The sequence below is a fragment of the Acinonyx jubatus genome, chromosome C1, assembly GCF_027475565.1.
Source record: "Acinonyx jubatus isolate Ajub_Pintada_27869175 chromosome C1, VMU_Ajub_asm_v1.0, whole genome shotgun sequence".
NCBI lineage: Eukaryota > Metazoa > Chordata > Mammalia > Carnivora > Felidae > Acinonyx > Acinonyx jubatus.
Genome location: NC_069381.1, coordinates 208,469,556 through 208,496,138, shown reverse-complemented (window position 1 = coordinate 208,496,138; position 26,583 = coordinate 208,469,556). Strand labels below are relative to the sequence as shown.

The window sequence follows — 26,583 nt, the reverse complement described above, 5'->3', positions numbered from 1 at the left end:
GTGGCAGTAAGAAGAGAAGATGTCCCACTGACATCTGGGAGCTTGTCGGGCAATTACAGGTAGGCCTTCGAGGTGTTAGGAGCTGGCTGAGTGCTGTGCTCACAGCTGGGCCATTGTGTCTCCTGTTGGACACAGGCCCATAAATGGTCCCATGGAAACTGACGTCAGACGTGGTCACTAACAGGCCATGATAAAGTGAGACAGACCAGACCATTTCATAATTCTAAGTACAGACAAAACCAAAGTCACCATGCAATCCACAAAATACCACAACTCCTCTTCTTTCACAGATAAATTGAGGCCACCCATTTCTTTATTAATTACAGCTTTAGCCTTGACCTAGCTTGCCCTTGACATAGATAAGATTCATTGAGATACTCAAACATAGAACTGCTCCTGCTTTGTGACAGCACCCACTCTAGAGTGAATCCCCCCCAAATCGTCCAACTAGAGTTCAGATCCTGTAAGTAGCACCTAACCCCCTTTTATTGAGACACCTCATGGTTCCCTTGATGTGCGTTCTACCTTGCCGCAATGAATAATAGACCCAGCTTGTTCAGCTACAGGTGTATCTTTGGTAGCCTTTAGTTGAAGAGCACTGACAGTGCTTAATTGACTGAAATGTTCAAAATATCAAAGGTTCAGTCGATCAAAGTTTTGTATTAACAACAGCTCAGTCAGAGCTTCCTGGACAGAGAGATATTGTGGATTTATACATGGGGGGAAGGACACTATGGAACACAGGTCCTGGGGGCGGGGTGTGGGACGGGGAGGAGAGGGGAAGTTCAGAGAACAGGAGATGCACTTGACTGCAGAATAAGATGCACTAGGGACAGTAATGAGTGGTGAGGCTGAAGTGCTCACTGGGGCACACGGAGAATCTAGACGCTGACTTTGGAACGTGAAGACTTGCAGACATTTTGCATTGTATGCGAACTGACCTGCGTTTTAGAAAGATTATTCTGATAGAATAGGGAGATCTCTGGGAAGAATGGATAGTTCTAGGAAGAATGGGGAAGAAAGATTATTCTGGTAGAATTCGATACTACAGATAGAATTACAGTCCAGAAGGGCTGGTAAGACAGCAGGTGAGTCAGGAAGCTTAGGCAGGTGGAAATGAGGACTTAAACTTGTGGCTGTGGGAAGGAAAGATTGGACCTAAAATCTAGTCGACAGGTTGACTCATCAGAGTTCGGATATCCGCCGAATGCAGGGAACAATGTTCTGAATGGAGTCGAAGGTACCTCTCCGGCTTTAACTTGGGAAACTCAGAGTAATAGGGAGATGTGCAGAAGGAGCCTGTTTTGGTACACAGGCCAACAAAGGTGGATGTGCTATTAGGGAGTTGTTACCTAAGCCTGGGACTGGGTGAAGAGACTGAAACGAGAGGAACGAGGATGGGCTCTGGGGGTATCGGCGCTAGAGAAAGTCAAGACAACTACTCCAACTGTTGGGGGTGGGGGAAGGGGGCATTTGGGGGGTTGTGGGAGAATTTGCAGGGAGGGAGCTGAAGCATCGGCAGCAGAGGCTGGCGGAGGCATCACTGAGCTGGGAGGGACACCGGGTGAGCAGCTCACCTGGGGACATTAGTGGGGGTGGGAGGAGAGGGCACTGCCCAGGGTGTGAGGAACGAGTCCACTGTGGGCCCAGGGAGAAACTGAGTCAGACTTGCCCACACCACAGGAGGCTGAGGAGCCTGCCCCAGTGGCGTCCACAGCTGTGGCCACGGCCATTCTTTGTCTCCATTTTGTTTTGATTTTAATTTGGGGGGCATTCAGGGAGAATTAGTGCTATTTGCCTTCTTTAGGCCAGTGCCCTGAGGGATCAATAGAAGGAGAGAAAAGGACACTAGTAATGAGTAAAGAGCACTTCACTGGTGGAGCATATGGAATTTTTATGAGATTTTTGACGTTAAAAATCTATTCACAAGGCTGCTTTTTAACCTCGCTTTACATGGCTAATCCATATGTAGGAAAGCGTTGATGAGCTGGCCTTTAATTATGGTGGATTTCTGTTCCTTCTGCTCCCACTGCTCTGCTTAAAATTCAAATAGCTGAGAGCTCATTCGTGGCTGAACTATTGTCGAAAAAGAATGAGATTTACCTACTGACAGTAGGTTTTAGAATAGTCTGGGAGGACAGCAGACAGTGTTTTACATCATCTGACCTGGAATGCAGGCTAGAAATGGCAGCTGGTAACAGCTTGGTCACTAAGCAGTGCCTTTCCGAGGATGGCTCTCTTTGAAGCAGTGCCAGCATGTAATTTCAGGAACTTCTCATAAAGTTCATGGCCATCGGGGTCAGATGGGGATGTACTTGAAACTATTCTGTAACTAAGCCACTGACTGTTATTTTATTTTGTGGTTGGGAGTTACTCTGATCCGATTGCTACTATTTTGGGGCTTGCTGAGAGTCTGGGCATCTGAAAGGTAGAATTGAAAGTCGGCATCCTTGCCTCTCTTACCGGCTGTGATGGGAAGGGGCCTGGCTAAGAGTTGAGCAGAGCCGAATTCAAGCCCCAGCTTTGTCACTGAACACTTGTGCAGTTGTGCAGTCGGTCTCTGTTGGCCTTAGTTTCCTCTTCGACAAAATGGGGATAAGCCACAAAGCTCAAATGAGGTGATGCATATGATCGTGCACTTTGAAATCTATAAAACAATGAAGCAGCCATGAAAATGTCAGCTATGCCTTTTTCCGGGGAAGATTGGTGAGGAATTATTAAATCTGTGCTGGGATTCTTTTCATATGAAGTTCAAGGCTAGAGTTGGAGTAGACGTGGGATCCGTCTTCGTGGCCATAGTGGATACAGGTCCACTTACAGGATTCAGTGATTGCTTGCGGCCTTGGCTCTCGGTGGCTGTGGTGATAAACATTTAAGTGTCCGGTGCTGGGCGGAGCTCTTTAAGTGGAATGGTCACTTGGATCCCATAGTCCTTAAGTAGTGGGACCATGGTGGTTGTCATTTCTGGGCCCGAGATGACAGAGCTAGTTAAGGATGAAGCTGGGGTTGAATCTGGGCAAGTGGGATCCAGACCCCAGGAAATGGGGTCAAAGTCTGTGGCTTTGACTCACCACTGGTACCTGAGGACTGAGCAGTGAAATATTTTAACCAGATTTTCTAAGCGGTAGTTGTCTTAATAGCTACCTCAAAAGAACACATAAAGTTGGGATTCATCAGGGCGTTGATTCAGCTATACTGATCCAGGCAACGCCCTTTATCCAGGCGGCTTTGCCTAAGTAGCTCCCATCTGTGAGAATCGCCTGCATCCAGACTCTGCGCCCGTCACTTGACAAATATTCTCTCTTACTTAACCCCAGGTCATAGCATGCCTATTTTTTTATTCAAGGATGAGGAAATCGAGGCAGGGAGAGTAAACAACAGGTAGGAGGGGTCACAGAGCCACAGATTTAACTGGGTTTACCTAAGCACTGAAGCTCTTGACTGATAGGTAGACTCTCAGCAGAGGCCTACTTGTGGTCCCCCAAGTTGTGTGTGAACCTGGGCAGTCAGCGACATCTGTGCCAGTCACAAGAAGAAGTTTCCAGACCCCGCTCGTCCCAGGACAGCTCCTGAGATAAGGCCTGGAAAGCGTCCTTGGCTGTGGTCTAGTGAGTGGCTCTTGACCACTGGTCCCTTACTTTCTAGCACAGAGAAGCGCAGTTCTGGCTTTCAGAAAAGTGACCTGCTTGTGGATAGTTGGGCCCCTTCTGCTTTTGATGCCCTGAAGGTTCAGCTGTTTTGAAAACAATGCCAAGGGCTCCTTGGGACGGAAACTTGTGACTGCATCTCACCTGATGTCTGCTGGCTGCACTTATTTAAAGAAACTGCTCTCTTGTGACTCAGATGAGAAATGCAGACATGCCATGTGACAAATGTGTCACCCTTCAGCATAGGGGACCTCTTTTGATTGGTGCTTCTCACTCCCGGACTCTCCAGCGCCTAGGAGCAATTTCACCTTTTTTCTTCCCACCAGAATCTGAAAGTCTCTTGCACTGATTGTTGTAGGCCACGGAGGCCTTGGATGCTGTTTCTTTTCACCCGGCTCTGGTAATGTCCCTGGAATGTTCTTTCCTCTTCATATTTGGCTTTGGTTTTTAGTTCTTTGCCTCGAGAGAGCTCGGATGTCCTACCTTCCAGTGTCACTCCTTCCCACGGGAGTGGTTCAGTGGCATTGGCCTGTTGTCCCTCTCAGTAGTGGAGGATCAGCTAGGCTTCAGATCCCCAGGGCTGGTGACCCTGTGACAACGTGCTGTTGTAGGTGATGTCGGAGATGTACGGTGACTGATGGCAGCCCGCGTCCTGAATCCCAGATACACAACCCGAAAGGAGACCGAAAACCTACGCTTTCTTGTGGTCTTTCAGTCTTCACTGTGCTTTTAAATTCTTTATTGATTTGAATTTGTACACAAAGCTGCGGACAATGCACTGCATTTCTTCCGTTAGTTTTCTATCACAGTCATTAATTTTCAACGTAAGGGCACACAATGAAAGTTGCTGCATATGCCGGGTGCTTTTACAGAATTGCTTCAGTTTTAATGAAGATTCAGAGCCCTTAGGTTTGCCTGCAGCAGAGTGATACATAACCTGTTTTTCAGTCCAGCACATTGTCAACTCAGAGCACTTGCTGATTTTGCAGAGCGGTGTGTCCTGTCCCGGGTCACTGGGGGCTTCCTTACGTGGTGTCACAGTGCTCCCATTGGCTTTATAGGAAGGAGTTGCCTACAGAGATCATTAGCTGTTTGGACTGAAATCTTAATGAAATGTTCATGATGATTATCAGGATCATGTTTCATTTTTTTCAATACCAGATGGTTTTTATGATCTAGATCAGAGTGAATGTCCGGGGTTTAATTCATTAGTAAAAGTATACCTTTTAGATTGGATAAGCCCAACTGAAAACAAGCGTGGCCTTAGGAATATGGACAGCCTCGTGGTCTGATTTTGGGACAGTTTTCCTTCATCCATTACCTCCCCAAAATACCTTTTCTAATAGTTCCCTGATGCCTAAAGTTTTATGTGTGTGGTTTTATTCCTTTAAGTTAGGCAATGTCTCTGCTAATTAAACCTCTGTATTAGTTTGTTACTGCTGCATAACAAAACATTCCAAAATCTGGTAACTTAATACAATCTTTTATTGCCTGTGATTCTGTGGTTGATAATTTGGGCAGGGCTTAGCTGGGATGTCTCTTCTCTGCTCCACGTCGTGTTAGGTGTGCTCACTCATGCTTTTGTGGTTGTCCAGCAAGTTAGCCAGAGACTGGCCAGTCCTGGACAACCTCATGCACATGTCTGGTACTTGGCTGGAATGATGGGGAGCATCTGGGCTACATGTTGCTCATCATCCAGCAGACCAGTCTAGGCTTCTTCACATGGCAGCAGGGTTCCAAAAGCAGCAAGGGAGGACAGACACATTTTCAACGCACATTTTCAGAAGTATCTTCTTCTGTTATGTTTGCTAACATCTCACTGGTGGAGTATGTCATAGAGCCAGGTCTGTAGCTACAGAGAATTTGTGGCCACCATTTTTTTTCTTTTTGTGATCTACCATAATCTTAAACCTAAATATGTGAGGAATGTGCATGAGTTTAATATATAAGAACAGATTTGAGGAGAAAGATAGTTGAAAGACAAAAAAAAGTATGTAGTTATGATTGAGTGAACGAGATGAGGTCCCACTGAACTTGTCTGCCCCAGGAATAAGAAATATCTTGGAGACAACTGCTCTCCCTGTATCATAGTTTCTTCATAGTTCTGTGTGGATTGAGCCTCATCTCTCCTTTATTTCAAGGAAGTCTCATGTTCTACGTACATTATTCATACACATACTCAACTAGGATCTACACTTTTGATTTTTCACTGCTTTATAACTTCTTTATTGAACAAATTCCCTATTTTTAGGCATCCTTAGTGATCACTTAGTAGAGGCAACAGGAACATAACTCAAGATTTACTCAAATAATCCAGTTCCCACTCCAGTTCATTTGAATTTATAAATTGTCTTTGCAATCCAGTTGCCTCAAGGTACAGTAGTTCTGGTGGTTAATTTCCTCCATGAAGTTCTTTTTCTTCCCCCTTAATTAATAACTTTATTTTATGTGTTTCTGTTTCTTATTTTGAATTTATTTTTATTTTTGTTTTTATTATTTATTTTAAGAGAGAGACAGAGAGAGAGAGCGAGAGAGCAAGAGAGTAGGGGAAGGGCAGAGAGAGAGGGAGACAGAGAATCCCAAGCAGGCTCCGCACCGTCAGCACAGAGCCCCATGTGGTGCTTGAGCTCAGAAACCATGAGATCATGATCTGAGCCAAAATCAAGAGTTGGACAGTTAACTGACGGAGCCACCCAGGCACCCCTCTTGTTTTGAATTTCTAATGTGAAGAAAATACAAGGGATAATATACAAAACTGTGTAGCCATTACACACTTTTTTAAGTTTTTATTTAACTTCTAGTTAGTGAACCTACAGTGTAATATTGGTTTCAGGTGTACAGTATAGTGGTTCATCACTTCCATACAATAGCCGGTGTTCATCATGACAAGTGCACTCCTTAATCCCCATCACCTATTTCCCCCATCGCCCACTGGCCACCTTCTGGTAACTATCCGTTGTCTAGAGTTAAGAATCTGTTCTTTCTTTGCCTCTTTCTCTCTTTTTTGCCCCTTTGCTTATTTGTTTTTGTTTCTTAAATTCCACATATGAGTGAAATCATATGGCATTTGTCTTTCTCTGACCGACTTACTTCACTTAGCCTCATCCTGTGTAGTTCCATCCACGTTGTTACACATGGCAAGATTTCATTCTTTTTTATGGCTGAATAATATTTCATTGTATATATCACAGCTTCTTTATCCATTCATCAGTCGGTGGATACTTGGGCTGTTTCCGTACAGAAATTGGCTGTCATAGATAATGCTGCTATAAAACATAGGGGTGCATATATCCCCTTGAGTTAGTAATTTTGCATTCTTTGGATAAATATCTGGTAGAGCAATTGCTGGCTCATAGGGTAGTTCTATTTTTAACTTTTTGAGGAACCTCCATACAGTTTTCCAGAGTGGCTGCACCAGTTTACGTTCCCGTCAACAGTGCACGAGGGTTCCCCTTCTCCACGTCTTCTCCAACACCTGTTGTTTCTTGTGTTGTTGATTTTAGCAATTCTGACAGTGTATTTACTTTAGAATAACAGTGACTAAGGAGCAGGTTGGAGGATTGCTTTGCATTGTGCCTTCCATGAGAAGGAAAGCAGATATACCTAGGGAAAAAAAAAATCTACCTTTGCACTGTGGAGTCCATGCACCAGAATTTTCTGGAACGGTCTTTATCACAGTATTTTGTTTTCCAACACACAAGTCCTTTGGTGCTAAGCTATGTGTCCAGGGGGCCCCCTCTTATCATGGGAAACAGCCTAACTTTGTCAGATCATGTTTCTCAATTTTTGGTGTGTAAAAATTATTGTAGATTGTCTGCCATTTTTATTCTTCTTTTTGATTAAAAAAATTTTCCCCAGATTTTTTTGGATATGACTGCCATATAACATTGTGTAAATTGAGGATGTACAGTGTGTTTATTTGATACGCTTACATGATATTGCTAAACGATTACTACCATAGCAAAGTTAACACCATCACATCACCTACTTACTAGTTCTTACTTGTGGCAAGAACATTTAAGATCCTGCTTTCTTAGCAACTTTCAAGTATGTAATACAGTATTATTAAATAATCACCCTGCTGTACATTAGACCCCAGAACTCTTTGCACCCTTTAGCCTGTGTCTCCTTAGCCCCAGGAAACCACCCTTCTAGTCTCTGTTTCTATAAGTGCTGTCTGCCATTTTCTGATGGTATTCCCTTAGCTAAAATGATATTTCCATGGGTTTAGGAACCTGGATCAGAGGTGTGGGGAGAATTTCACTCACTAACCTGAATTTAGGCTTGCTTCTCCACATTCTGATTGGGGGTGTATGACTCCCAGTCCTACAAGGAGAAAAAAATGTTTGCCACTTGTATACCCTTGTTACCTTCTCTCATTCTGGCCTGTCTTTTCAAATTTGGCACCTGCTGTCAGCTTGGGATTCCTCTGCATTGCTTTATTCCCTTAAGCAAATAGGAAAGGAGTATAGTTTCCATTTAGTCTATGCACCTGTAGTTGGTAGGTCATCCGACCACGTGTCACTATTGTTTATTTATATGCCTATGACTGGTACATGCTCTGACTGTGTGTTTTGTGGTTGTATTGGTTATGCTGAGGGAAAGCCATAAAGATTAAATATTACGGTGCTGTATCTAGCACCTGCCATAGATAACTCCTACCACTTCTGTGCCCTTTTGAGAATCAGAAGTTGTGGGAGATGTACGCTTTGCTGTTGCATAGCTCAGTGGGTCTCAGACTTCAGTGTGCATTAGAATCACAAAGAGGGCTTCTTAAATCAGAGTTCTGGGCTCCGCCCACAGAGTTTGAGTCAGCAGGTCTTGGTTGGGGCCTGAGAACTTGCACTTCCGACGAGTTTCTAAGGGATGCTGATGATGCTCGTCTTGGAGCCACATGACAAGAATCACTGGTATAGTGTGATGAATAGACACAAGCCCCTTTGAGGGCGAACGCCTCCAAAGAATATTCAGTGATAATTGAGTAAGTGAATTAAAATCAAATGTAAGCAATAGTTTGTGAAATAAATTTAAATAGAATGAAACATTCAGAAAACTTTCCTGTGCTTTAACGTTTAAAAATTCTTTTAAGGATGCCTGAGTGGCTCAGTCTGTGAAGCATCTGACTTCGGCTCAGGTCATGATCTCACGGTTCGTGGGTTTATGAGTTCAAGCCCCACATCAGGCTCTCTGCTTCAGTGCAGAGCCCGCTGCGGATCCTGTTTCCCTCTCTCTCTACTCCTGCCCCACTTGCATTCCCTGTCTCTCTCAAAATAAATAAATGTGAAAAAAAACCTCTTTGTTAATATACATACTTGCATGAAAATAATCATCTAAGATTTATTTTCTCTCCAAAGTACTGTAATAGAACCTTAATCTTTGCACCCTAACAGTTAACCTCTTACCTGTTCAGGGCGCGGTGTCAGTCTGGATGCATTGCATACCAAACAACCTCTAGAATGTGAGGCTTTTGAACCTACCTTTTTTTCCTTTCTTTTTAAAAAATGTTTATTTATTTTGAGAGAGAGAGAGAGAGGAGAGGGAGAGAGCACGCGTGAGTGGGGAAGGGCAGAGAAAGAGGGGAGAGAGAGAGAGAGAGAGAGAAAGAGAGAGAGAGAGAGAAACCCAAGAAGCTTCTATGTTGTCAGTGTAGAGCCCATGGCGGGTCTCAATTCCATGACCTTGCAGTCATGACCTGAGTTGAAATCAAGGGTCAGAAGCTTAACCAGTTGAGCCACCTAGATGCCACCTACCTTTGCTTTACTAAATCTTTTCATCATTATCGTCATCTCAAATGTAAACCACGCTATTTCCAAATGTATTTATAAATATACTAGTTAAATAAAATAAAACATTTTACTTGTTGTTTTTAAGGAAACATATACCACAATAATCTTTAAAATCAAAGTTATAAAATATTGTCATTATACTTAATCTTGAATCAGCGCTTTAATCATAGTGTTGTAAGAATTTGCGTTTATTTTTAATTACAATTTTTTAAGTTCTTATCTATTTATTTTGAAAGAGAGCGAGCAGAGGAGGGGTAGAGAGAGAGAGAATCCCAAGCACGCTCTGCACTATCACCTCAGAAACTGATGCAGGGCTTGAGCTCATGAACTGTGAGATCAAGACCCAGGCCGAAATCAAGAATCAGATGCTTAACCAACTGAGCCACTCAGACGCCCCTCTAAGAATTTGCATTTAAAAAAATACTTTCTCTAGGGAGTCAGTGAGAAAAACAGACCCCTTTAGAATCAATCATTTTAACTGTAGCTACCAGGTGTTTAGAGGTAACCTACCAGTGAGTTTGTTTGTAAGCTGTAAAGAAATATATGAATGTTAAGCGTTATTATTAAAGGAAATGATATTTCTTCTTTATGTATTTGCGTCCCCTTGTGTGTGTGTTTTCCTTTTGTAAAACACTTTTTTATGTCTCCTCCATTGTTGAACTCCCAAGTAACTTGTTTCTCTTCTTTCAGCTGGCATAGAGCATAGGTAGAATCTACCCTCTAGTGGTCAAAAACATCATGGGGAGAAAAAGACATTTATAAAGACAAACCATTGCAAAGAGATTGATTTTTTCTTGGGACTAGTCTGTGACCTAGTTCCAAAGGCAAATCCAAGAGAAGGCTCCTAGAAATGTTTAGACAACATAGAAAAATCCCCAAAATGATAGATAGGTTTAAGCCTTGTTTTGCAAGTGTTTCTGTTTCAGCAGGCTGTCTGTGGAGTTCTTGAACCCTGAGCTTCATCATCTATAACATATTCTTTCATTTGTCCTTACATTTGTTTTTTGGAGGAGAATGCTAACTATTTGTAAGGACGGAACTCAGAACAGTGGGTGGTTTGCTTTTCTAGCATATGTGTAAGATTTTTTTCCCTTCCAATGTGAATTGATGATTTGCACTCTATTAATAAATAGAGAGATGTTTCAGAATTTTTAACATCTCCAAAGGTTTTCTTTTTTACATGTTAGAAGATGCAGTTCTTCTTATAAAAAAGGTTTTTTGGGGGGCGCCTGGGTGGCTCAGTCAGTTAAGTGTCCGACTTTGGCTCGGGTCATGATCTCGCAGTCCGTGAGTTCAAGCCCTGCGTCGGGCTCTGTGCTGACCGCTCAGAGCCTGGAGCCTGTTTCAGATTCTGTGTCTCCCTCTCTTTCTACCCCTCCCCTGCTCTCCCTCTCTCTCTCTCAAAAAAAAATAAACATTAAAATTTTTTTAAGTTTTTTTTTTAAATAGCAGTGTACCTTATTGTGATGGTTATTAAATGGCCTTAAAATGTCTTCTCTTCCAGTAAGACTAGATCTTTTCCCTTCATGCACCCCTCCACCTAAAAACTGCCCTTAGTGAGGTCAGCCTTTTCTTCATGTTACCAGTTATCTTCTGCCCAAATCACTGTAGACACAGAGCATGAGCATCGTTTCCCTCGGGAATCAGCAACATGACTTCGAGTTGTGATAATACAAATTAAATACCTATAAAAGCATCTCTGACACTTTCTTCTTGTGTTACACAAGTAACATATTTTCAGCGTAGAAAATTAAGAAGTGGAAATATGCACATTTAAAATATAAAAAGCATCCTTTAAATTCACTGCCTGACAAAAACTACTGTCAATTTCAGGATACATTTCCCCAAGCGTTTTTTTTTTTTTTTTAATTATTCCAAATCAGACATTTGCCAAGGAAAGAACTCTTGTTGTAAATTATTTATGCAAAGGTGAGTTTGCCCTGTGAGTCCGTCTTCTTAGCAAATTCCATGCCCGCAGTGTGATTGAGCATCTTGTATATTTCACCGACCTGGGTGCTAAGGAAAAGAGAGAATGGACAGTTGTTAAAGAGAAAATACAGAATTTGGGATCAAAGTTTGAGCCGTGAGTCAAGGTTTTACCTCCAGCGGGAAACTGGATCCAGCACAGAGAGTGTCAGGGGATAAGGCTGAGAAAAGGCTTAAAGGAGTAGGTTTTGAAAAAGTCAAATGTAATCAGACTCTGTTTCATATTAGAAAAGCCCAGGTATTTGAGCTTCTGACTGGTGAAACCTGGGCTCAGGCATCTGTGCAAGGGCAGAGCCGGCACTCTTTTGTGTTTTTCCAGTAAGCGGGCTTTGTTGCCATGGGAAGTGGCGATTCAGGAGAATGGTACCCTCCAGGGTTATGATGCTTAGTGCCTCTGTTGCATATTCTAGGTGGGCACCTATTTCAGAATTATAGCACCTTCGTTGTCTTTTTAAAATCAGGTTTGCGCCGTGCTCCGCGGACCAGAGGGACACATGCCACAGTGGTTACATAGTGGGTATGTATTATATGTCGGGCACTGTGTTGGATGCTTTCCTCGTGTTACCAGGCACTCCCGTGAAATGCCAAGTGCATGTCCTCCTGGAGATGGGGCAGGGGCCCTCCTTTTATAATGACTTCAGTGACTTTGGTTGCCACAGGCGCCCATGAATTACCTTGATGGAAGATGTCACACGCCGGCATTGAGCCAGTGACACCTGGATGGCCCAGAGCTCCCTACCTATAAACACGTAACACTGGGTGGCAAGAAGAGGCTAGTGGAAGGAGAAGGGTGTCAAATGCACTTTATGTGAATAAAAGATAACTGGAGAGGTGAAAATCCTACAGTCTCTTCACTCACATGTTCAAATCACTTCCCCCTCCAATGCTCCACGTCTTGATGGCTCCTGAAGAGCCCTGCCCGTGGTCAGGCGGTTGGTTACACCAGGTGGCGATGTGGCTCCACAGGGGACCCACGACTTCTGTAGTAATTCTATCATGTCTGTACCGTACCGGTTTCTCTCTCTCTCTGTCTTTTTAGGTATTCTTTCTCTGTGCCTTTCCCCCAGTCCCCCGCCCCCCATCTCCCCCTTGGTATTCTGGATCCCTGTCTTCCTCTTTGGCTCTCCCTTCTGGTCCCACACCTCCTTCTTGTTCTGCTCTCCCTCTCTCTCTGCTTTCTCCCTCCCCCAACTTATGTCTTTGGACCCCAAACCCTTCTTTTTTTTAGCTATCACATAATAGATCCCCTCAGTACCTAGTTCAGTCCTTGTCAATGTGGTCAGACTTCATATTGTCATTGAAATGAGTGTTCTTTCTCCTAATTGCTTCTGTTTCCCTTGGGGGAAACTGCTGATTCCTTCTGTTCAGTTAAGATCTACTTCCAGAAAGTGGTTTTCTGCGCCTTTCCACCCCATCCCCTATACCACCCCCACTGTATTAATGAGATTCTATTGTATTGGAAAGTGCCTCGAACAGAAACTGGCCCCTGAAAGGGAGTTCAATAAATGTCAGTTCCCTCGTTCCTTCCAGAAGGAATCTCAGCGTCTCTAAATAAGACAGGGCAGGACCCTGGGACTCCCTTTCATCCTCACTCTCTTTGCCACCCTCCACATGCAACTTCTCACAAGTGTTGCTGTTTTACTTTGTAAATGGCTCTTGACATTTATTCTCTAGCTGGCCCTGCCACCACCCTCCTCCTGGCCATGTTTTCCCTGGGTCTATTGCCATACCTCTTAACTGATTTCTCCATATTCATTCTTGTGGGTCTTTCCCTTCATACTCCGAAAGAGTAATCTTTCTGAAAGGCAAATCTGACTTGTCATCCCCTGGCTCCCACTCCACTGAAGGTGTCACCTGGTGCCTGCCTGTCTCTCGTTTCTTCTCTGCCCTCTGCTCTTCAGTAGACCGCAGCCCATCTCTGGAATGGGCCAGAGGCTGGGTCCCCTCATCATGAGACTTCTGCACTCTCTGCCTGTCCTGCCTTGAATTTCGCTGGGTGCGTCTCCCACCTTTTTGATACATGCGCACAACCTACCTCTCAGCTCACTGTCCTTCCTCAGGGAAGCCTCTCTGGATCTCCGTCAAGGCCAGCTCCCCTGCTTCTCCTTCCCCCGGCACCCTAGACCCCCACCTTGCTCACACTCACCCAGTTACGGTTTCACATTTGCTCGGATCATTGCTTGGTGCCTGTCTCCTTTAAATGCCCCTAGTAGAAGTATTATGTCTATTTTCACACCGTGCCTGGCACCCAGGAAGCATTTAATCACTGTATGTTGCATTAAAGAATGAATCAACAAAAGAGGCAAACAGGAGACCGAGAACATGGCCAACCTTCGCCCAATGACGGTGGAAGGCAGCAGCAGCCTAGAGGGACAGGGAAGACAGACTCACTGCGTGAACTGTTAGGATATGACATATAGCTGGCTCTCCGTTATCTGCCTTTTTGGAAACCCAGCGAGGGACGTGAAGATTTGTAGATGGCTCAGCCGCACATACATAACAGGGAGGCTTCAGAGTCTAAAACTTTAGCCTCGATGTATAGTCCTTTCAATATAAGGTTTGTAAGAACCATAGCAATGGAAACATTGATTGATATGGGTATTTTCTCCCTGGCTCAGGTGTCTCCATTAATGAAAAGGATAAGAAACGAGGGAATAAAGAAAGAGGCAGTATCAGCAGCCCCCGTGCTCCCCATGGCAGCTATGCTCTGTCTCCTTACACAGGTTCCTCCTGTTTACAGAAATTTTCCTTTTTCTTGCGTGTGTGTGTGTGTGTGTGTGTGTGTGTGTGTAACGTAATTGCTCCATGAAAGTCTGTACAGATACTAACATCAGGTCTATTTAGGACAGAACATGCGGGCAGTGGGGGGCACCTTGGTGGCTCAGTGGGTTAAGCGTCCGACTTTGGCTCAGGTCACAATCTCATGGTTCGTGGGGCCCCACATCCGGCCCTCTGCTTCCAGTATGGGGCCTGCTTGGGATCCTCTGCCCCTCCCTCTCTCTCTCTGCCCCTCCCCCACTCACACTTTCTTTGTCTCTTTCTCAAAAACAAACAAAGAACAGAAGCCAGGAACACTCAATAGGATTAAGGTGAGCAGGGAACCATACCTACATTTTCCCTCCTGTTTTTAAAAAAGATTCCTATTGGGAATGTATTAGCAGAGAGAGAGAATGACATAGCATGTGCACACACACACATTTTATTCTGAGTGGACAGAATAAAACGTGGAAGTGGCAATTGTGTTCTAGAACAGTTCAGACCCCGGGGGAGTAGAATCCTGGCTCACTCCTGTGCCTTTGCTAAGTCAGTCAGGAGCGTAGGACCTTGGTCTTCACAGGAGGACACAGGGGAGTTCTAGCCTAGTGGCAGAACATTCAGAAGGTTCTCAGTAGCTCAGACATCACCAGGGGTGGGGGGTGTGTCTCTCTTCTCTCTTCCCTTTCTATCCATCAATTTACTTACTTACTTTTATTGAAGTATGCTGACACACAATGTTGCGTTACTTTAGTGATTTGACATCATAGTGATTTGACAAGTCTATACAATACACTGTGCTCACCCTGAGTGTGGCCACCATTGGTCACCACACACGTCGCTACTACAATACCATTGGCTGTGTTCCCTACGCCGTACCTTTCCTTCCCGTGACTTACTCATTCTATGATGGGAAGCCTGTACCTCCCACTCTTGTCTGCTCTCTTTATCCCATGAATTTGGTATTCACATCTAGGTAGCCCCACATGAACTGAGGGTCCATACTCTCTCACTGCTGGAGGAAGGCACCCAGGGACTGGTATTCTATTAAATCCATAGTCGCAGATGGGCCTTCTTGGTTCTGCCCCCAAATCCTTGCTCTCAATGCATTTCCGCTCTTCACAATGAAAATTTCAAACTTGCTCATTCATGTTGTTCTCTCCTCAAGTTCTCGTGTGATGAGAAGGATCTAGGACTTGGTTCTCTAAAGGGGCTTATGTTCTCCAAGGGACAATGTCTGGAGATCTTTTTGGTTGTCACAGCTGGGGAGGGGTGGGGCTGCTGGAATCTAGGGAGCAGAGGCCAGGAAGGCTGCTTACTGTCCTGCAGAACACAGGACAGCGCTCCCAACCATGAGGAATGACCTGATCCAGAAAGCCAATACTGTTGTGGTTGATTCTGGGTGTTACAGACTGAATTTTGTCTCTCCCCATTTCATATGTCGAAGTCCTAACCCCCCCAGGGTGACTGAATTTAGAGACAGGGCCTTCACAGAAGTGATGAAGATTCAATGAAGTCATTGGATGGGGCCATAAACCCATATGACTGGTTTCATAGGACCATCTGGGACACCAGGGGGGTGTGCTCACAGAGAAAAGGCCGTGTGCAACCTCAGTGAGAAGGCGGCCATCTAGAAGGTGAGGAGAGAGGCCTCAGGAGAAACCAAACCCGCTAACATCTTGACATAGCATTTCCAACTTCCAGAACTGTGGGAAAATACATTTCTGTTGTTTCATCCTCCTGGTGTGTGGTATTTCATTATGGCAGCCTGAGCAGACTCCTACACTAGGGAATGCATTTTGGGGACAACATAGGAAATTAGGAGGAACACAGGAGGTTGTGTGTCTTTGGGCAACCCTCTTCACCTTTTTGACTCTTAATTCCTCAACTATATAATTGGGGCTAGTCATGCCCATCATTTTGGGCTGTCGTGAGGATTAACCAATTTAGCGCATGCAAAGGGCCTGATGCAAAGCAGGTGGCAGTAATGTACTATTAGACCATAAGCTTCTTGCTGGTAGAGACTTGCCATTTCGCTTTGTATCCATGGTACTTGGAAGCCCCTGACACATTGTAGGCACATCTTAAATGTGTGTTGGTTTAATCGAGGACACTCTGGGTGCTGATTCAACAGCTATTTTGAGCATCTTTTCTGTACCAGATGCTGTGGGTACAGCCGTGAATGCTATAGTCACAGCCTCTGCCTTCAAGCTTATATTCTAGTGGAGGAAGAGAAATAATAATCAAGAACAGGACTAAGTTGAAATATGATTTCAGACAGTTATAAGTGTTGTGATGAAATCAGTTAAGTGTTATGACGAGTAACTGGTGGAAGATGCTTTAGACCGTGTCAGAAAATTATCTGAAGAAGTGATTTTGGTTTGTTTTGTTTACTGATAAAAGGTGTGCCTCGTTGGTGACTGAAATTCTTCAAGAGCTGTTGCTCTTGTGAAGTCGTTTTCCAAAGTGGTGAACAACTCTTGGTACAATCTCCTCATTTACCCAGTAGTTACATTCCAGGAAAACTCAGTGTATCTTAAAAACTGTGAATGTACATGTATAGGAATTAGGTTCTAGACCCGGAAAGTTCCAGACAGGGTTTTCACCTCTCTGAATTTCCAACAGGATGGTCCGAAGTTGTGAGGGACGCCAGGGCTATCCTTTGTTGTGTGGGGGTATCCTAGACATTACAGGATGGTTAATATCTCTGGCCTCTGCCCACTAAATTCTGGTCAAACCCTCCAATCACAGTGATAAGCAGTCCCTCTCCTCCCCCAACTTTGAAAACAATCTCTAAAGGGCAGTCTAGCTCCCTTTAAGAGTTATGATTCTGCAGGTCTCTAGTGACCTAATCTTCTCATCCAGCTGTTCTCGCCCTCTAGAGCCTTTGATCAGCTCACCTTGATTTCCTTCCCTCTGCTGGCTCCCATGACATTGCTGTGCTTGGACTTTCTTCCTTTCTTTTGCCTCACCCTTGCCCCGTGTTCCGATCTGATTTCTCCTTCTCCACCTGCCCTTCCATGTAGATCTGACCTTGGTCCCTTCTTTTTCCCTCTCCAAGGTTTTTCTTTGATAAAACTTCAACACCACTTCCAGGCCACTAGTTCCCAAGCTGCTCATTTCTATGCTATTTAAGCCTATTTTTTTCCAGCTAAGTGAGTCCCTAGGTGAGCCCTAAGGCTCACCTTAGGGCTAAGTCCCTAAGTGAGCCCTAGGTTACATATGCCCCACATCCAATTGGCCAACTTTCTTTAAAGCCTGTTATTCCTTTGGCCGTACCTTTCTGTGTTAATGGCAACATCACCCACTCACTCAGCCTAAACATGGCGGCCGTCTTGATCTCTCTCACTCCTCACATTCAGATGATTGCTGTGTTCTGTTAGTTCTGAGGAATATTGGAATCGAATATTCAGGAGCAAGTCATGTGAAGATGGGAGCAGCGTTGGTGATGAAGGTCAACGCCCTGGAAAGGGTCACTCTGATCTCACTCTTCTGCTCTTTTGTTTTATTTAAAAATTTCTTTGGACTAGCCTAATTTTTCTACACCCTGGGCATACTGCCCTGAGCTAATTTGTTTGCCCGAATTAATTACTAGCGGGGGTGGGGGCAGCCTCATTTTCACAGAAGCCTTCTCTTTTGGAAGGAATGCCTTTTTATTCAAACAGTCCGATTTAGGTTTTTTGGCACCCAGTGTAAAGGGTGCCTTGACATTTCCATAAAGACATTGAAATGTTACCATCCCTGAAGAAACGGTTTCAGAATACGAAACCTTTATCTTTTTCTTTTTCCCTAAGGAAGAAGAACATCACCAGCCTAACTATCTCTGTAAAATAAAACTTCCTCATTTGCTTTTCATGTTACTAGTGGAAGAAGATAATGATGCAGTTTGTAAAATATGAAAACAATGATATGAAATTTGCTTTTGATTTTTGTCTATGTAAATAACTCTTCAATTATGAGGTCAAAGATGCTTGTTAGGGTTATCTATTATTCTTCCAAGTGATTTTTGAAAGATCTGTTAGGAGAGCAAATACACTTGAAAAGATGTTCCTTGTGATTGTTACTCCACACTGAGTCGCCAAAAGACAATTGACTCTTTTTGTAGGTTATATATTATTCATATAATTTTTTTTTAATTCTGAGAAAAATCACATAACATGAAACCTACCTTCTTAACAAAATGTTTAAGGGTCAGTACAGTGTTCCTAATGATACACACATTGTCATAGAGAAGATTTCCAGAACATTTTCATTTTGCATAACTGAAACTCTGTATCCATTGAACAGCAACTCCCCATCTTCCCCTTCCCCCAGCCAGTGGCGACCACCATTCTACTCTGTTCCTATGAGTTTCACTACTTCATGTAGCTCATATAAGCGGAACCGTGAAATATTTGTCCTTCTGGGACTGGCTTATTTCACTTAGCTCATAGTCTCAAGGTTCATCCATGTTATAGCACATGACAAGATTTCCTTCTGTTTTTAAGGGCTGAATAATATTCCATCATATGTATAAACTGCATTTTCTTTATCCATTCATCTGTTGATCGACATCTTGGCTAATGGTGAATACGTTGCAATGAATACGGGTGTGAAAATATCTATTCGAGATCCTGTTTTCCATTATGTTGGATAAATCCCAGAAATGAGATTGTAATTCATATGGTAGATCTATGTTTAATTTGGGGGGGGGGGATTCTCTATATTTTTTTCCATAGCAGCTGCACCATTTCACATTCCCACCAGCAGTGCATAAGGATTCCAGTTTCTCCGTACCCTCACCAAGACTTGTTATTTTCTCTCCCTCTGTGTGTGTGTGTGTGTGTGTGTGTGTGTGTGTGTGTGTTTATAATGGCCATTCTAACAGGTATGATGGGATATCTCCTTGTGGTTTTGATTTTATTTCCTTGACCAGTGATCCTGAGAATCTTTTTGTATACCTGTTGGCCATTTGTATCTTCCACAAAAAAAAAAAAAAAAAAAAAAACACCCAGCTCAAAATGGATTCAAGACCTAAATGTAAGACGTGAAACTCTAACACTCCCTGAAGAAAATATGGGGGAAAAACTTCTTAGCATTGGTCTTGGCAATGATTTCTTAGATATGACACCAAAAGCAGAGGCAACAAAAGTAAAAGTAGGCAAATACGGCTATATCAAACTAAGAAACTTCATGGCAAAGGAAGCAATCAACTGAATAAAAGCCAACTATGGAACGGGAGGAAGTGTTGGCAGTGTGCATATTTGATAAGAAGTTAATATCCAAAACTCCTGTAAGAAGAAAGATTTTCTGTTGAACGTAGATCAGGAATCAGCAAACTTGTTGTATAAGACACCAGAGAGTAAAGATTTGGGGCTTTGCAAGCCATATGATCTCTGTTGCGACTACTCAGGCTGCCATTGTAGTGGGAATGCAGCCAGAGACGATACATAAATGGATGAGTGTGGCTGTGTCCCAACAAAACTTCATTTACAACACCAGACTGGGATGGATTTGGCCCGTGAGCCGGAGTTTGCTGGATCTAGAGCAGGGTTCTCTGTCTGGCTCTCTTAGCATTTTAGCTGGATAGCTTGTTGTGGAGGGCTGTCCTATGCCCCGTAGGATGTTGAACAGCACCCTGACACTGGGTACCAGGGGCAGCTCCTTCCCTACCACCCTGGTTGTGACAACCAAATGTGTCTCTAAAAGCATTGCCAAATGTATTCTGGGGGCAAAATTGCTGTCAGTTGAGAAACTCTGATCTGGATGATCAAAATACTGATGAAGAGTGTCGAGAAATATTGCCCTAAAATTACAAAAAGTAGGGTAGGACAGAACAATTGAAAACCATGGCATATTTGTCTCAGGTAGGTCGAGGTCTCCTCTGAGGGGCTGTTAGCACCACCTAATTTGGGAAAGCAGTTCAAAAACAATAGCAATTGAAAAGTGTTCTGTCGATAATGCAAATATGAGTTTAACCTACTTTTGCAACAGGGACTGAAAACAAAACAGTTCAACACATTAGCATGTCTTAATGAAACTTGCTGGGTTTGGAGGTTGGCTATGGGTTGGAAAGCTGGGGAGAAAAAAAAAAAAACTACTCAAACTAGTAGTTCTAGTTCCCGTTTGAGCAAAGGTTTATTTTTTCTGCTTATCTGAATTCAGAACCAACACAGGCAGGGTGATTTTTGAAAGCACTCACGTGTTTCTCATTGTTTGGACAGGGCCAGAAAAAAAAAATGGCTCGGTTTCACTGCAAATTGGCACTGACGCATGTTTTTGAAAGTTAAAAACAGTATAACATTCACGAGTGAATCTCAGAGAATGTTGTCTTCTTGTCCTTTAGAATAAACACCTGTTTTGCAAATAGAGTAAAAGCCGTCTTTATTGAGAAACTGTCGGTTTCTTTTTCTCCATTGCTCTTCATCTATTTTTAACCATTAGCATTTTAAAGTACAATTTAAAATGTTATCATTGAGATCATCATAATTTTAAATTAAAAAAAAAATACCCCAGATTTTACCAGGAATTACAGCAAAGCCTTTTTTAGCTGAGTCTCTTCTTGACCTGAAAAGCAAAGGAAATACATCAATCCTTTCCTCCTTTAATAAAATTCTCTGTGGTTACTGGATAACACTTTTCCAGTCGGAGGAAGGGTGGTCCCCATCCTTGAAAGGAGCTGATGCTCCATGCCGTGAGCCCTGCTGCTCTCATCCCCGTCTCCTGCAGCCACAGCAGATGCACTCAGTGACCCCGGCCTCCGGGTCACCAGTGCCGTTGGACGCGATGTCATCCTGAGACCATCTGGTGGATAAATCGGATCATTTCCTTTATACTTGGGATCATGAAAGAGGGTGATGAAAACAGACTCGTCATAGGAAACTCTTCCCGGGAACCCACGTTTCCATACACCCCAAGGGACTCAAATCCGTAAATCCCATCTGTCCATGCCATGCTTCCGATCAATACCCAGCCGCCTCTCTTCTAGGCTGGTCCAGTGTGGGGGTGATTGGGACACGTGTGACCGCAGGCCTTTTTCTCCGTCCCTCAGGTTACCACGGCCTCTACTGCGAGGAGGAATACAACGAGTGCCTGTCTGCTCCGTGCCTGAACGCAGCCACCTGCAGGGACCTCGTTAATGGCTACGAGTGTGTGTGTCTGGCCGAGTACAAAGGTGAGCACCACCCCCTTGGCCTTCTTGCACCCGAGTGGCCTAAACGACCTCATGCCTTTCTCAGCTTAAGTGCACCAGCCTCTAATTGGAGCATTACCTCATTCAGAATCCAGACCGAATGCTGGAGGTGGGACGATTCATGGGGCCGAAGAGATCAATTTGCACGTCTGGGGTTTCCTCCTGATAGATGGAAACTTCTCTCTCCTGTCCTTTCCTTCTTCCTGTACCCCCTCTGTCTTCTCTGTTGGGTGCGTTCGGAAGCCTGTGATAAAAAGTGGGATGCGGTGCACTGTGCGACCCTAACCTGAGGACCTGGTGGTGGAAAGCACGGGGAGGGGAGCGTGGGGCTGTGCGGCGAGCCGGGCGGAGCTGGGACGCCGCGCTTTCCGGCGGAGGGCGCAGGTGGCCTCACACGTTGGCCACAAAGCTGGTTCTTGTTAAGCGAGTCACTGGCGAGGGAGATGTGAGCTCATTTGAGTGGATGCGTGTCAGAGTCACTCTGGAAAAACAGCCGACATCGGCAGGGTGCTGATAATGTGCAGAGCTCGTTCTCAGCCCCGTGTGCGTGAACTCATCAAGCCCTCACAACAGCCCTGCGAGGTGGCAGTGGTGTCCCTCAGAAGCCCAGCCAGCACGTCCCCGAGCCTTTTCTTCTCGCTCCCCAGGGGGCTTAGCGGTGTGACTTCGTTCAAGCCCAGATGCCCTCGGACGGCACCACGCCAGGAAATCCGTGTTTATCAGCCACCGCACACATTTCTCTAGGCCACAGCTTCGGGGCTGGGTTTGGATTTTTTAATGCCTTTGTGGGCTCTCTTTCTAGCCTCTAACCTCGTGCTCCCACCGCTGCTTACTTGACATCATCCATCTGCCGGGTGACCTTCCTCGTCATTGGATGGACCCACCTGTATTTAGCGGTCTCTTTGGTGAGCCTGAAGGGTTCGTAGGCCACACGGATGAACTTGATCTAGTCTTTGGCCGGAAGGGATGGGGCTGGGCCAAGGGTCTGGTCTGTGTTCAGCAGATCTGATGCTCCCTTTTGAGTGTGATGCCCACTTGGAACCAAAGTCCTCCACTTCCACAAGGGTAGATGTGCTGGCTTCACTCACGTGGATTTCATTTCCAGGTTTTTCAGAGTAGTGAGAGATAGGGAGTCTGCTCAGTTCTGGAAAGAGGAATAAGAATCAGGAGACCTGCTGAGCCTAGATTAATCTCCTCAAGTGTGACTGTGTCTGTATAAAGTAAGGACAGTGATACTTACTGACATTTTGAGGTTCTTCAATGACAGAATTAGTAGTGAATGTGTTTCAAAAAGTAAAAATTCCAAAGTTCTTCAGTCCCTGATGCAATTTTTTCCTGTCTTGGAGGCATTAATTGTGCTGTCATGACTAAGCAGTAAAAACTACAGTTACACATGATGAACCACGGATACATAGACTGTTCATCCTTCCATATATGCTCTAAATTCCACCCCTTCATTTTTTTAAGTTTATTTCTTTTTGAGAGAGAGAGAGAGAGAGAGCACAAATGGGGCAGAGAGAGAAATGGAGACAGAGAATCCCAAGCAGGCTCTGTGTTAATAGCACCGAGCCTGACCTGGGGCTCAATGTCACAAACTCCAAGATCAACCTGAGCTGATATCAAGAGTTGGATGCTTCACCGACTGAGCCACCCAGGTGCCCCATCCCTTCCTTTTCTTTTTTTTTTTTTTTTTGAGTTTGTTTATTCATTTTTAGGAGAGACAGAAAATGGGTGGAGGAAGGGCAGAGAGAGAGGGAGAATCTCAAGCAGGCTCCACACTGTTAGCATGGAGCTGGACTCAGGGCTCGAACTCACAAAACCGTGAGATCATGACCTGAGTCGAAATCGAGAGTCAACCAACTGAGCCATCCAGGCGCCCCTAAATTCCACCCCTCTGTCTTTCCGGGACTCCCCTCCATCAGTCACTGACTCTGCCAGGGATGACCCAAGAAGATAAGTGACCCCGGAGGGTATCCCAAACATATCTGAGGATTTAGATTCTCAAGAAAAGGATGCGGGTGTTGGGAACTTCGCACACAACAGGGTTAGAGGAGGGGTTTCTGAGGAGAACTGAGTCAATGGCCAGCTGAGTTCAAAGGACCCCCGGTTTGCAAAGAGGAAATACATGCCGTGCATTACCTACATGTGACCTCATGAGGTGGGGGGCTCCACTGATCTCACAGAGGCTGGCTGTCCTCTACAACAACTGCAGTCGGGCTGAGCTGGCCCTTTATTTTCTGTGTGGCTGAGAGAGAATGGGCTCCATTCATCCCTGGAGAGCCCTGGAAACCCAAAACTGGGAGGCCTCCACCCTGTGCCGTAGTAGACAGGGCCCCGTTGGCCGACCTGTCCAGCACCGGAGGGAAGTCCAATGGCATCTGGTTCTGCCATCTTCTTCCTTCGTCCTCCTGGCCAGTACGAGGAGCCTGTCCCAACCCCTCAAAAAGGGAAGATAATCTAGGAAATACAAATGAGATTGCCACAGCAGCCAGCCGCTCTAACCACTCAGGAGAGGAAGTGAGAAAAGTGCTGTATGCTACTCAAACTTGACTCTGGATCTGGAAAACACAAAGGAGGAACTAGTTCATGGTAGAAGTGAAAATAGGAGGAAAAGGAAATCGTGACCGACAAGGTAGGACATGTGGAGAGGCACTCTAGGCGATCTGTTTCTGTCTGAATGGCGGACGCTCCAGAAGAAGAAAGAACACATGGAAATAAAACCAGAATCCACGAATTGCTGGAAGGAGAAGTCTGCGACCTGGAGAAAACTGGAGTTTTTGTATAGAATGAAGGAGCTCACAGAGGGCCGGAGGGATTGGTGAAGGAGGTGGTACGCGGTTGGAGATTTCCTGTTAAAATTTCTAAATCTGAGGAGGGACAGAATATTTTTCATGAAAGTCTTCACAGGGAGTACAGGTTATATACAAAAGAAAGAGAATCCAGTCCACACTGGCCTACCCTTCTCTCCAATGAAAGCAAACAATCATGCAGCAGTGTTTCAGGTTGCCCAACGGAAAGGACCGGCAACTGTAGGATCCTTTACGTTCGAGGACAACAGAAAGACATTGTGCACATTTAAGCATACGGAAAGCATAACACAACACCATGTACCCTTTCCAAGAAAATTATTTTACCCTATCTATCTATCTATCTATCTATCTATCTATCTATCTGTCATCATTTTGAGAGAGAGTGAAGGAAGGTCAGAGGGAGAGACAGAACCTCAAGCAGGCTTTGTGCTATGCAGGGCTCGATCCCACGACCCTGGGATCATGACCTGAGCTGATATCAAGAGTCAATGGACTGAGCCACCCAGGCGCCCCAAGAAAATTATTTTAGAAAGTATTCTCACTGAACTGGGACTAAATCAGAACACATATAACTATATAGTTGGAGCTAGAGAATAGGAAGAAGAGGGTTGAACAGAATCCTTTAAATGCAGGGATAAACCTAAACAGAGGATATTAAAGTGATTGTGGCCGGTAATTTAATGGTGAAGAGAAATCTTTTGGAAAAAAAGTATGTATAGCTGCTTTACTAATTAGTTCTGCATAAAGAATCACTACAAAGCAGTGGCTTGAAACGACACCCTTTTAGTATCTAACACTTCCGTTGGTCCAGGCACGTTTTAGTGGATGGGAATCAAGGTATTGGCTGGACTCAGTTCTCACTGGAAGCTTGAATAGGAAAGAGTAAACCTCCCCATTCCCTCAGGTTGTTGGCAGAATTCGTATCCTTGTGGCTGTAGAATTCATGACAGCTTGCTCCCTGAAAGCCAGCAATGAAAGGGAGATGAGAGCTTGTGCTGCTCCATGCCTCTAACTTCAGGAGAGGAGGCCTGCACCCTCCCTTAAAAAACAACAACAACAAACAAACCCTGATTAGGTCAGGCCCACCTAGGATCAACACAGAGTTTAAGGACCTTAACTGCATCTTCAAAATCTCTTAAGTTTTGTCAGATGCTATCGGTTTGAAGCTCACATACAACGGAAGGGTATGACTCATTGGGGGTCACCTTAGAGTATGTCCATTGTACCCTTTCTTAAAGAAAAATTTAAATGACCACATTCAAGTTTCATATCATTTTAACTAAACCCATGAATTGAAGGGGATGGGGATGGGAGGGACTGGAAGGCATACATATGTGTTAAAGGTCTCATCCCAGTGGGCAGATAAAGTGATCATCTGATTTGGGTATATTTGTGGAGACCTTTAGGTTTGAATTTAAATGAGACTCCTGAAGGCAAAGCCTAGCAGCATTAATGGTAGGACTTCTTTTGTTAATTTTTTTAATGTTTATTTATTTTTGAGAGAGAGCGTGAGCAGGGAAGGGGCAGAGAGAGAGGGAGACCCAGAATCCGAAGCAGGCTCCAGGCTCCAAGCTGTAAGCACAGAGCCCGTTGCGGGGCTCAAACCCACAAGCCATGAGGTCATGACCTGAGCTGAAGTCAAATGCTTAACCGACTGAGCCACCCAAGAGCCCCTAAATGGTAGAACTTCTAAAGTAATAGTTGGGGGGCAGGGTGGTAGAAGGAACTAAAACAGAGGTAGAAGGGGCAAAGTCCTACCCTCCGATCCAGAGGAAAAGTGAGTCACAGGATCCTGCGCCTTTCTCTCTTTGGGGGATGGACATCTGTCCCTCTTCAGAAGCATTTCTTCAAATGTAGCATAAATTCATGAATAGCGAGTGCTAATTAGTACTTGCCTCTGGAGTTAGAACTTAGGTGGGGGGGTGTTGGGAGAGGGTTGGGACTTTAACTTCCTACTTCACACATACATTTTTTTCAAGTGGTGATTTTTTTACTGTTTTATGTTAAAATCCAACTTAAATAAATTACTACAGCTTCCTAAAAAGAATGAGTGTAATGGGAGCTCAGGCAAGTATAGCTGAAGAACATTTTGATCAAGGAAAGCAGTGAGGGGGACCTTCTGCCAGATGTTTTATTTTCATTTATTTATTATGCCTACATTCACACGTTATGGGTACAAGAGTGGGCAGCTAACCAAAACTGAATAATGGCCCAGAAACCGTTGTCTAGAATAACGTATGGTTCTTCCAGAATTGCTATGAATGGGAAAGATGTTTTTTTTCATAAGTGGTGTGGGAGAAATTGGGCAGCCACACAGAAAAAAAAAAGAAGTGTTTTTAAACTTCTTCATAAATGTGAATTGGAAGAAAAACACTTTTCATTGACTTTGTGTCCTCTGCTTCCTTCCCCCTTTTTTTCTCTTTATTTTA

The 26,583-nt window shown here is 44.4% G+C and overlaps 1 protein-coding gene and 1 long non-coding RNA gene across 2 annotated transcripts in view; one reads left to right on the top strand and one right to left on the bottom strand.

The window, feature by feature from the left end:
• Positions 1-26,583, top strand: part of DNER (delta/notch like EGF repeat containing) — a 312,842-nt gene that overhangs the window by 252,763 nt on the left and 33,496 nt on the right. The window contains exon 9 of the mRNA XM_027048560.2: positions 21,204-21,326. Coding sequence (XP_026904361.2) covers positions 21,204-21,326 — 123 coding nt within the window. The remainder of the gene's footprint in view (positions 1-21,203; positions 21,327-26,583) is intronic.
• On the bottom strand, positions 19,066-26,021 carry LOC128314139 (uncharacterized). Its single transcript, XR_008295598.1, has 5 exons — positions 25,913-26,021; positions 24,950-25,112; positions 23,484-23,896; positions 22,585-22,711; positions 19,066-22,488 (listed from the first exon to the last, which is right to left on the bottom strand). It is a non-coding gene; the product is annotated as an uncharacterized LOC128314139 (long non-coding RNA).